This window comes from Pangasianodon hypophthalmus, chromosome 10 (assembly GCF_027358585.1).
Source record: "Pangasianodon hypophthalmus isolate fPanHyp1 chromosome 10, fPanHyp1.pri, whole genome shotgun sequence".
NCBI lineage: Eukaryota > Metazoa > Chordata > Actinopteri > Siluriformes > Pangasiidae > Pangasianodon > Pangasianodon hypophthalmus.
In genome coordinates this window covers 10,972,130-10,985,248 of record NC_069719.1, presented here as the reverse complement: position 1 = coordinate 10,985,248, position 13,119 = coordinate 10,972,130, and the positions used below count along the sequence as shown (strand labels likewise).

Here is a 13,119-nt window from a genome sequence, read left to right as displayed (position 1 = left end):
TCCCCCGATGAGAGGCTAATCCGTAATTACCACACAGAGATGATTAGTTACTCCAAAGCCTAATAAATTTCATTTAGGCTCTGCAGCTGGCAAGGGAAATGCAGATAAGATAGAACGAGAGCCTGGTGAACCTTTTTGGTGATGCATGATGTAGTGATGCTGCTAAAAAAAGTTCTTCCTGTTAGTGTGTCTCAGCTATGACATATACAAAAAAAAATTTTATATATAAAAATAAAACTTTTTTTGTATAAAAATATAGCAAATATGCAACCATGTCTTAACCATTTAATGACTATTTACGATTTTAAAGATTAGCTGCAAACTTTTAACAAAAAATCAGTCACTTCCAGTCAGCTTAGAATTATTAAAAAAAACCATATAACATTATTTTTAAAAGATATCACGATATCCAAGAGATCATGATATCATAATATCAATATCTCATAAAAATGTATTGTGATTTTTCAGGATAAGGATATTATATCGTTATATCACCCAGCCCTAATGTAGACTCAGAGATTTCAGTCTTGTTTTATTCTACAAGGATGACTTTTTTTGCACTGTTTATTGCATTTTTCCCCACATAATCTCCATTTCAATTAATGTAAGTGTTCCAGTACTTAACGGGTGTCCAGATTTGTTTCAATTCCAATTTACGTCGCACTTTTAAGATTTTCATGTGACTCACCCTTGTAATTGTGCTTTTAAAAAATAAGGTGCATAAGCAAAGCACAAATGTCAGTTTATTAAATCATACAGACCAGGCACCATGATAAATTCACTGTTCCATTTTTTTTGTATATTTAATTTATATCTCACTTTTAAAAAGAAGCACTTTGAGCCAAAGTGCTTTATAGCCTTGAAATAGCATCACAAAAACTCCTATGTTCAGGTATTTCCAAATGCTAATAAGTAAAATTAAGTTTTGAGATGCATTATGTTAATAGGTAGGATGTCACATTCAACGTTTTGCTATAATTGAGTCCACCGGCTCACAAAGAAAAAAAAAAACATTTTGAAGGAGAAAAGTTGCCCAGGCCTCCCACCAAAACACAGCCATGTTTACGTCTGGACTGCAGGATCTGCATGTATACACACATGCACATATTTCACAGCCGCACACAAAGAAATACAAATCGACTGCAAAATGTGGCCTCTTCTATCTGAGCTGCGATCTTGGTTAGCACCATGTGCTAAAGCAAAGTGACAGAGCTGCACTCAGAGCCTTCACTGACTTGTCAGTGTATCTCGGCTCATTAGGAGATATGATGAATGGGCCACTGCCAGCTAAGTCATTAAATCACTGTGAATCAGGACTGTACACATGTTTATAATCTGCTATTCAATTAGCACAGTGAAATAAAAAAATGCTAATGAAATAAAGAGGAAAAGGGAATTTCTGTTCTGTTCATTTGGCTCGGCTCTGGTGGGAAAAAAATAGCAATCGCCCGAGATTTATTATTTCTTTGTTAAATTACTTCTTTTTATAACTAAAACAATAAATCTCACTGTGGAGATAAATTTAAGCTGAACTACAGGATGTATCTGCCCTATAGCCAGTGATTGTTCTCTCTTTTTTTTTTGCTTTTTTTTTCTAATTATGCAAACACGCTTACAATTTTCCATTTTCCTCTCCGTCTATAGCTCCACAACTATTCCTGGTAAAGAAACTGTAAATGATACTTTTATAATTCGTTCGTTAAGAGGACTGCATCAACTTCAGATCAAATTTGCAAAAAAAAATATATATAAAAAAAAGCCACTTAAGATGTGCAACACACCTCAATTTGTTTAACTCTCTAAATATAGCTATATAGGAGGAGGATAAAGCTAGTGTGGAAATCTTTCCTTTTTCACAACTCTCTGTCTTGTGAATAAATGAGTTCAAGCGGGAGTACCAGGTGCAAATGCAGGTGCTATCCTGACGGAAAGGTCAACCATTTTTTAAAATGTCACATTATCACGTATTGGGGATGCATTCAATAAAATGCCTTTTAGGAGGCCACTGTCGTGAGTTTTGGCCTTTCCCTTAACAAGAGCTTGCTCCAATATATCATAATCCTAATAGGCAAATTGAGGACATGTGGTACCTTAAGCTTCACTATCTACAAAATGTACAACATACACTTATGATAATAACACAATAATAACTCAAATAACTGCAACATTTACTTTTTAAAAGTAATACTTTTCCATTTACTAAAGTAAATGTATAGCGCTGAAATGGTGCAATAAGAGAGAAGTTAGTTTTTGGCTAGTGGCTAGTCAGCTCCAGGAGCTTGGTAGGAGGACGACAGCAATAAGAGGAAAGAGGAGAAAGAAGGAGACGCTTAAGAGAATGAAGAGGCGACTCAGATAGAACAGACACGAAGAAACCGGTTTCTTCATCATCAGCGAGGCCGTTCTCACACCAGCCGTAAAGAGTCATTTGGCCTCCCCCGAGACCAGTAATACTTTTCCATAACTAGCACAGTTATAAATCTCGCCTGTGCTACAATATATATTTCCTCCAGAATCAATTTGCCTTGAAATTCACACCCTAACAAAATAGAAAATTAACTTCGGCTGTAAAAATTAACAAGGTCCGTAAGAAGCATTGTAAATGAAGAGCTGCATGACCTCACACACATGTACTTGCATGCAATATACTCACCTATATATTTAACTGAAGAGAAGCGCTCCTTATGGAACTAAATAGTTTATTTTCATAAAATCAGTTGTTAGAGCTTTCATTAGTGCATGCAGCAATGCCTGAGAGGTCCCAGCGTGATGTTCATGTCTAAAGTCTGGCCTCCATTTTCCTCGTCAAAATATTTATCCTCTGATATGACCCTAAAAAAATCTGCAAGTGCTGCAGTATGTTCAGTGCAATTCTACAACCAATGAAGCAGTTATGTGTAAGAAATGGAAGTCTCTTTCACCCACACACACACTGTCACATGTGCACCTGTGTGTTCATGTAAACTAGGCACAGGTCTGAAGGAAGCTTGTGATCTTGTGTTTTGTTTTTTTCTGCTCACACCGCTGTAATTAATCATCATCTAGCATGTTGAGTTTTACACATGCCAGAACTAAATTTAGATAAGAGCTCTTACTCAAAGGCAAGCAAATCTAAAATAATATGGATGGAAAATATCTAAAAAAAAAAAAAATTCAGAAAAAACGTCATGCTGCTGAGTTTAATGCAGCGTGGATCTGCTTGACTGTTCAGTACGGAAAAAAAAAATTCCAAGAAACAGAATGGTAAAAACAAGGCCAGTAGGAAAAGATGGGATTTATTTGTGCAGGCTTTCTGTAGAACTGAAGGCTCGCCGCAGTTTGAAACAGCACGTCTGGGGTCAGAGGTGAACGCTGAAAGCCAACGATCCGGCAAACAAAAAAAGAGAAGTCAGCTTTGTGTGTGGAAATGGGATGTTAATCCTCATGACGTTTGATCAATCTCAGCTAATTTGGATCTTAAAGACTAAGCAAATATATTAGTTCTTTGGACACTAGAACAGGTGTGAAACAGTCATGCCTACAACTGGACACAATAGTTTCCTAGCAAACCAAAACAAATTTTTTGTATATATATATATATATATATATATATATATATATATATATATATTATATATTATATATATATATATATATATATATATATATATATATATATTATATTATATATATATATATATATATATATATATATATATATATATATGTATGTATGTATGTATACACACATATGTATGTATGTGTACACACAAAAAGAATAAAATAAAGACAAATCTTTTAATAATATATAAATAAAAAATATATGATATATATTAATATGATAATAAAAATATTATGTATAACATGTTTATAATAAAATTTAAAAATATATTTTACATATTTTTTATACGATTATATCATTTGGCTTTAAATAAATGACAAAGAATTATATACATCTCAAACTGGCTCATGGTGCAGCATTGTAATGAATAATGATGGGGATCTTAAATGGCTTAGGAATGAAGGCGACTCTCATCTCATCTCTCTCCCATGAGGCTTTAGGCACTAGAGGCCAGCGTGCCATCGTCTATACCCCATTTAATTGGTCATTTGACATGAGTGACTTGACTTCACATCCGTGAACTGTCAGCTGAGACGGTTAGCACTCTCCATTATTAGAGAGGGCTTCAAAATTCTGTGTAGCAAAGCACACAGTTCAAACACTATACGTTTAATTTTTAAAATTTTAATAAAAAACAAACAGTATACAGTATACTTATATGCTAAAAACAGCCTCGCACATGTTGGGCTGCAGCATATATATTTATAATTCAATATATTTTACATTTTTCTCTCATAAATTCCCATCACAGTGATCGACTTTTTAAAGTTCAACTTTGCTCCTATCTCCTATATGCCGGAAGCATGTTACAGAATGGTGGGTGGATATCTGAGCTGTTCCCCTGCAGCATTTACACTGGGCTTGTCCAAATAATCATACTTGCATTTTAGCACAATTATCAGCACGCCCTATTCCACAGGTCTGATAACATTCTCGCCTGGGTTTCAACGTGTCACTTGGTGAAAACAATGCCTTATTGACACAAGTTACAGCCCCACAATGGATGGCGAGCTTCGGGGTTCCTGTTTTTGTTGACACTGATTAAGCTGCCTATTGAAAGGTAAACCGCTGTGGACACACACACGCATAATTGGACCTTTAGAGCCCTCTGACATGCAATACGACAAATATGTGCTTCAAATATTTGAGTTTGATAACCGGTGGAAGGAGGGCACACAGAAACACACACACACACACACACACACACACACACACACACAGAAGCAGTTGAGCAGCAAAAGTGTTTTCCACTACCTCAAACCAGGAAAGGAAAGGAGCTGACTGCCACTAGGGGACAGTAGCAAGTCATGAACGAGAGAGGAGCCGAGCAGCAAAAACTGCAAACAAAAGACTTTCTTTGTTGCACTCTCAGATAATAACAGAATACAGAAATAGCTACTTGACTGCTTTGCAAAAGATCTTGACAATGCGCCGGCCCATAATGCACAGAAACGGCTCTGCATTTACATAATCACATGAAATGTAAACCAGCAAGTAATACGGCCGGCAGAGGGAAAAGAGGAGGCAGGAAAATCCTGCTTTCCCCGTGGAATTAATATTTCCACTAAAAGCACATTCGGCTTTATAAACCTGCTCACAACAGTACAGAAACAAATATATTTTATATTATCTTTTTTTTGCCTGCTTCACTTTATTTCTTTTAGTCGCATAAAAGAAAGTTCTAGTTTTCAGTAATAAAACAAGGCTTCATTACGAAGTGCATCAACACACTAAAACTGGAACCATTTTGCAACCAACTTCACAATAAATACTTAAAAAAACCAGACTGAACCATTTATAATATATTTACTCTACATCTTACAATAAATCCTCTAAAAACAGATCGAACCGTTTATATCATATTTACTCTAAACCTTACAATAAATCCTCTAAAAAACAGACCGTACCATTTACACTATATTTACCCCAAACTTTAGAATAAATACTCAAAAAAAAAATTAGTAGACATTATATTTAAAACATAACACACATGATGTTCTCAGGCCAACCTTGAAAAATGGCAGACGAATAAAATCAAACAAATCTAAAAGACCTTCAACAAGCAAACATCGAATATATCTACTTGTTCAAACAACACATATATTTGCATACACACACGTCACCCGATTTTCTGAAATTGTTTCTGCCCACGTGGCCTAACCGTAAGAGTTAACACCTCCTTTTACATAACACACCAGATAAACCTGTCAAGAAAGCTCCCGGGTCCCTATAGCAACAGAGCACATACACTAAACATGGCTCCTTATCCAGCAATTAAAACAGCATCAGCGCCGAGCCATTCCTCTGACGTCCACCATTAAAACGTTGTTGTTAAAAAAAGATCGCTCCACTATATGTCTATACTAATCCTACAGCAAATAATGTGATTTCTAATTCTAATTAATACACATTCACATAGCAGCAACACTAACTCACTGAACATATCTTCATGAGTGTTGTGTGTGTAAAAATCATAAAACCTGAAGCACATGTGGAATCTGCATTTGTTATCATAAGTGCTTTTTTCACCTCCGGTACAAATTTGTCATGATTCACCATGAGGCATGTTTATTCAGCCGAAAGGAAGAATACACAAAATAATCTGGAAACATAATCGCCGTCTGTTTGCACTCCACCATCACAAATATCTGATGCGTTTCTTTTTTCCTGTGATACACTTGACTGACATTCGGCTGGTTTGAGCTGTAGCTACAGGTTGCTCTGTTAAAATAATTACTATTCTATTATTAGCAGAAATATTTGTGTTATTTTTGCGGAGTGTGAAACGTGGGCTCGAGCGGTGCAGTGCTATCAGCGGGAGTGTACAAATACAAACACATTTGTCAGAGTTATTGACCTTTATCTCTCCACTTTCTTGACAGCCTTCTCCAGTTATTGACAATACAAACACACGGGGCAAAGCGTAACCTTTCATTTACCAAGCCGTCTCTCCCTCTCTCTCTCTTTCTCTCCCTCGCTGCCTTTTCACTCGCAATTTGTTTAAATAACACGGCAGACAATGGTACTGTTCATTTCTGCCATTTCTCTTTCTCTCCAAATTTTACTAGATAATGTCATTAGGCAGATACAATGGCGGGCTATTCAGCCCCGAGATACGGAGATATTTCACGTCTTCAGTATGGCTTTGACATGGTGACATTACCGCAGAGTGTCTCTCTCCTATTTGTTTGCTTACAATGTCATAAATATATCATGAATCTTGGATCACTTAACTGAGCCATCCATCCTCCAAGCCTCTCCAACTATCACATGTTTACATGCATACGCACTCCAAAAAAACTGGGATGCAGCTGGGATTATAATTGTGAATCCAATCTTTTTCATTGCTACATAAAATCTAAGTGAGACTAAACAACAAAAATCCTTTAAGTGCGTATAAAATCTGATCCGCTCACTAAGGAGGCGCTAAGGTAATTCACGCTTCCGTCTTTAATGTGAAGCACCACGCAGCCGTATATTCATTTACTGAGCCTAAAAAGACAAGCGCAATGATGATAAATTACATTCCGAATACTCTAATGATGCTCCTGGAAAATTACCAGCCTTTTTTTTTTTCATCGCATCCTCTTTTTTTTGACGTTTCCGCGTGAAAAATAGCATACATAAAATATGTGCATCCCCACCAGTCAGGCGCTCTCTGGGCACTTCAGAGATGAAAATTAAATTTTAAACAATCCAGACCAGTGTTTGGTGACCACGGTTAATCATCAAGAAACAAAGACATCAAACAATATTTGATAATGAGAAAAATGCCTCCAGGATATTAGGAATGGGGGAGAGAAAAACCCAGCGTGAGCCGTGGCGGCAGAGGTAGTGGCAGCCCAGACACTGAGACACAAGCCTGCCTGCACGTCTCTCTTCTCTCCCTCTCTCTCCCTCTCTCTCTCAAATACACACAAACACACGCACACACACAGAACAGCGTGCCTATTTTGCAGATTTCAAATTCTCTGTTTTAAGTTCCTGTTGCGATAATTAGAACTCAGTGTGGGAACTCAACAAAGACATCAGTGTTTGGAGAGATGCTGCATCTTTTTTTGAAATGCTCACTGCATCATGACTGAACCCAATTATCGGTTCAAATGCCTCGGTGATGACCTCAAGTACACTGTTAAAATCATAAACATAAAATAAATAAATAAAAGAAAAGAGTGAGGTAAAAGTTTGTTTTGATTTAACAGGGCTGATGGGGATTTTTGCTATGAATCATTTCATTTTCACTGAATTTACCTGTCTATGACAATCAATTGCATTAAAACATACAAAGTAAAAAAAAATTAAATAACTAAAAAACATACAAAGAAAAAAGCAAATAAATAAATAAATACATGAAGAGAAATAAATACATGCAAGCAAATAAATAAATAAATAAATAAATACATGAAGAGAGATAAATACATGCAAGCAAATAAATAAATAAATAAATAAACGCAAATAAATAAATAAATAAACAAACAAACAAACAAATAAATAAATAAACCGTGCCGAAAAATAATTACTAGAGAACAACAGAAGACTACCAGCCTATTTTTGCTTATTTTGAAATTAAAGAAAGAGCCATACTGGTATTATTCTCTTTAAACTTCCTTATGTCAGAGTAATTAGTGCTGAGCAGAAATGGTTGCTTTCGGGGCCACGATTGAAGGGCTGCCCTTTCCTCTCCTTAGAGAGTGTATTACTAGGTTAGACCTGATTGACGCACCGTTAACAGTTTGGAGAAATCTGGGGGCCGTTCTGCAGCGCTGCCACCTCACTCATGCAAATGGCACCGGAGCTTCCCTCTGACAAAGATTAATGAGCCTCTGCTGCAGTCTTTGTTTCAGCTTTCTCCCATTTAGGATGAAATACCATCCAAAAGCATTATCTATCCCCGATTAATCCAATAAATTTCTTCATAATACACATGTTTTTTGAGGCAATTTACAACAAGGGAGGAGGCCATTGTGAGCACAATTACGTTTAATTACTTGCCATCTAATTAGCTTCATTAAATGCTAATAAAATAAATGAAAAAAAAAACCCTCTGCTTTAAAATGCTGCGCCAAACGCACATCTTGTACTTTATGGTGTAAATTATTGCTATGAAATTTCATGGGGTGGTTGTGTGTTAATGATACCTTTTTCCAATAATCTGATGCTTTGCTAATATTTGGGTTATAGCTTATGGGGTGTTAAAGTCAGAATTTCAAAACTAAGAATGTATGAGAGAATAAACAGAACTTTATGTAATATTAAGTTAGCCAAAAGATATAATATTTACGGAAACTGCTGGGAGAATTACGAAATACGTAAATAAATACACAGGACTAAGGACTACATGTATTAATATTTTTAAATATATCTAAATTAGTAATAGTGTAAATAATATAAATAACCTGATGAGCAGGATTATATTTTTGTGCAACCTAAAAACACACACACAAAGAAACTGCACAAAGCAGGAGCCTTGCACCTCTCATGCAGGAGTGAATATAATTGCATCCCAGACGTTAAGGTATAGGGGTGCCATTAGAAGCGCAGTGCTTAGCACTACAATAGTGTGCCGAGTGCCGAGGAGCAGAGATCAGTGGAGCGTCTCTTGGATATCACAGGGAAACATCCTTTGCAAATTCATCTCCCACTGTGTGCAGGCTTCACAGCTGGTTAACGGCACTGTGTGTACCACTGGCCTGTTTACATGTCGCCTCTCTCTTTTTCTTTCTCTCTCCTCCGCCTCCTCCTCCTCCCAGCAGCCTTACACACACCACAGCCTCTCCGGCCAGCTTGCACCCAAACCCAGCACCTCTGATCCCTGCTTTTAGAGCCATTACAACGCTTTGATTTTATCTTTTTTTTTTCAAACCGCCCCACTACACTGATCCTTTTATGCCTATTACACAGACCGCTTCCCCGACCTCTGATTCTCTGATACCTGAAAGAGGAAACAGACGCAGTCCTGCCTGACCTCAGCCTTTTATATCCACCGACACTAATACTGCCTTAACATCCTAGATATTTATCTGCTTTGCTCAGACCGAAAGCAGACAGTCCTGACCGTCACCACACACACACGGCATGACGTGTCTACATTCAGGAACGGCATGCCTAAAGCACCTCATGCTGTCGTTGAATGCTGTATGAGTTAGAACAATAAGTTATATCAATGAGCTGTTAATGAGTTATAACAATTATAAAATATAAGGCATACAAGATTTTTATTTTACGTTTGGCTGAGGAATGTCTACCTATACATCGGATGCTGATTAAACCAAATTATAGGCTCAACTGTCTCAAGTACCCTGGTAAAATCATAAAAGAAAGAAAGAAAGAAAGCTATGAAGCCTTGTACTACCAGGACTGAGGGAGTTTTTTTCTTCTGAATCATTTAATTTCAATGCATTTACCTATCCAAGACAATGAATTTATTTATAAATAATTATTATAATTACAGGAAATAAAGTTGCTAAATATACATTCATTATGTTTCAGAAATTCTACAAAAATCTATTAGTGTTAGAGAGCAGAACTGAGAAGTACAATAGTCATTTCCTTACCTGTATCACTCATGTTGTAGTAAACTGGATCTCTGGAGTCTGAGGAATTCAGTCTAAAGACAAAAATATATTAGTGTAATATATAAAGGTAAAGATATTGTAAAGAAAATAACGTAATTGTAAAAGTACTAATACAAAAAAAAAGGATTTATGACAACACCAACCTTAAAATAAAAGCAACTCTATGCTTAATTACTGCAGGCTTTCACAGCTTTGTCATTTCACAATGTTATGAATTAAATATTTGTTTCACAAGACTGAATTTAAAAAATAGAGAAAACTAGTGATTTAAACATTAAATTTTTTTCCTGCTCATAAACCACCATATTGTTTACTGATATACTAGCTGTATTAAAATCACTAAGCCACATTACCTATACAAAGCATTTCTACACATTAGCATTGATTTCTATTATTGAGCCTAAACTCTGACATGATGCCTATAGGCAGGTAAATATTGCACAGTGCATGACATTATTTCATTATGGTGATTTTATAAAAGGATTCTGTAATCAGCAGAAATTACATTATATTCCTATGTCGAATATTAGTCCATGTTTAATAATTCTGTCCACATAATAAGGTTAAAATCTGCAAATATTTTGCTAGCTATTTCAACCTTATTATTTGCATATATTCTGAGTTAATTTCCTTTCTCACAGAGAAGCAAAATGTATCATGCATATATTTAGGAACGTAATGCATATAAGCTATATTACTTAATAAAAAAGAAAAAAAAGAAAAGAAAAAGAAAAAAATCTGCAAACTTTACCTGCTATTACCTCTCGAGGGAGGATTCTCAGCACTCCGCCCATTTTACTGAGCTTTATTACAGAGTAGTGTTTCTGACGAATCAGCTTCGACTTTACTCAATCCCCACAGGCCCAGCCAATCAGAAACGCGATTTTTTTCACGCCCGCCTTTCAACTCTTTCGCGGGAGCTATCCAGGAAGTATTTCAATATCCTTCAGCAGTGAAGATTTATGTGCTTTAAATTGTCTTTTGGATAACAAATGACCAGGAGCCGCTGATATATGTTTTTCCCGTGCTGTTGTTGAAGGTGTACGGAGGTTTAAGCGAGTGTTTTTTGCTCGCTGTGGTCTTACCGAGAAGGAAGAGTGAGTTAGCAGTTTGGGGCGGTGTCTCAAACGAGTTCCTATTGGATGTGCAGCGTGCTAGATAGTGTCTGTAGCTGCCTGTTTCTATACCCTATATAGTACACCTGTAGAGGGTGTAGAGGGGTATTTGGAATTCAGCTGTTGTGTTCTTCGCTAATGTGCTAGGCTGTGCTGTGTATTGATTTACCAAATGAAATGATGCACATACAGATAAACTAACCGATAATCGCTGTTTATTCATATCAGTTTTAACATAATTATATGAATAATGTGTGTAATATGAAAGCTGTGCAGTGCGAGTGTAAGCTGTGCTTATTTCTCCCACACAGAGCTGTCACTAGTCAACAGTAAATCTGAAAGATGGGGTATATATGCAGTATAAAGTGGACTATATTCAGCATCATCTTAACACACATTGCTGAGACAATCTGCTTTAAATTCATTGATTTCATTGACACACTGTTAGTAGATGAATTAGGCTCCTACAGTAATACAGCACTGTATAAATATACCCCAGGGATAGCATTATCAATATATGTGGTACTTATTGCTGTAATATCATACTTGCAATCCAACACAAGTCTTGAACATTCTCTTCCTCTCTTTCCCTCTAAAGGTGGATAGATGAGTAAAATGAAGCTCTGCAGAGCAGAATACAGAGTAATCGCAAAGTTCACTGAACAGCTTCGGCCTACAAGGCAGTGTATGAAGATGCTGAAGGACCGATTCCCCGAGTAAGTGTACAAGTCCCCTTGCACTCCATAATCACTTACAGCTACATGACCATTCAACTGATGGTCATGATTCAACAGCAACTGATTTATCCTGGTCATGGTTGGGGTGGATCCGGAGTCTGTCCCGGGAACACTGGGAGTAAGGCAGGGACATGCTTTGACATTGCAGAGCACTGTGTACGCACCCATTCACACACTTATTCACACTTAGCATAGCCAGTCCACCTACTGGCATGGTTTTGGTAGGTAGGAGGAAACCAGCGAACCCAGAGGAAACCCTCACAGACATGGGGAGAACATGAAAGACTCCACACAGACAGTAACCAGAGCTTAGGATTGAACCGGAGAGCCTGGAGCTGTGAGGCAGCAACGTTCAAACCTACAAGGCAATTTCTGATTTCTTTTATTTATTTTTCTATTATAAATTTTTCATTATCCTTCTAGTTGCACCATCAGTGCAGTTATGTATAGCTTGTATAGCCTGCACAAATCAACGTAATCACATGAGTAACATGTACGAATTAAAAAAAACAAGGTCAATGTGAATAAAGCCATAACAAAAAGATATGAAGTCTAACCCCGACTTTAACCTTTGTATCTTTTTAAATGCAGTTTCAGCTGTGTTGTAAGACAGTGTCAGCCCAGATGGTGAACATGCATAAATTCACCGTATAAAACATTTCCTTTTAGTCTTTCAGGACAGAATATTTATGCTGTTTAAGTCTGAGATTTCCATCAGCTTCTTCTTGACTGAGATTAATAGTGCAATGAGGTTGTGATGTCATCCTTTTTAATCCTTTTTGTCATTGAAGAGCATCGTCCTGATTCTAACGCTGTCTGTGTGTGTACAGAAATTTGGCTGTTTTTTTAAATGATGTCTTTTAAATCACTGTACATGAAACATTTTATAAGGGTGTTGGTGCCACTCGAAGAGCGAATTTGTAGGTTCGTATAAACCGGAGATAGGTTTTTGTAAATGTTCTTGATGGGCTGTGTCTGCAACATGCTCAGACTTCCTGTAGCTTTGGAAAAAGTCATTCTGCACCAAGATGACACTGACCAGCTGTTTGGTGAAGGTAAAACATTCTTTCGTTTGATGACAACCATGTCCA

The 13,119-nt window shown here is 36.8% G+C and overlaps 1 protein-coding gene and 1 long non-coding RNA gene across 4 annotated transcripts in view; one reads left to right on the top strand and one right to left on the bottom strand.

Annotated features, from left to right (window-relative positions):
• LOC117598248 (uncharacterized) overlaps window positions 1-11,065 on the bottom strand; it is a 60,831-nt gene extending 49,766 nt beyond the window's left edge. Inside the window, exons 1-2 of the long non-coding RNA XR_004578945.2 lie at window positions 10,928-11,065; window positions 10,156-10,208 (exon numbers count right to left, since the gene is read on the bottom strand). This is a non-coding gene — a long non-coding RNA (uncharacterized LOC117598248). The remainder of the gene's footprint in view (window positions 1-10,155; window positions 10,209-10,927) is intronic.
• A 7-nt stretch (window positions 11,066-11,072) lies between these two features.
• Window positions 11,073-13,119, top strand: part of cdin1 (CDAN1 interacting nuclease 1) — a 61,941-nt gene continuing 59,894 nt past the window's right edge. Inside the window, exons 1-2 of one of the 3 annotated variants that reach the window (XM_026934531.3) lie at window positions 11,073-11,273; window positions 11,890-12,007. In XM_026934531.3, the coding sequence (XP_026790332.3) occupies window positions 11,898-12,007 (110 nt within the window). In that variant the 5' untranslated portion in view covers window positions 11,073-11,273; window positions 11,890-11,897. The other 2 variants (XM_026934528.3, XM_026934530.3) reach the window with 2 other exon arrangements.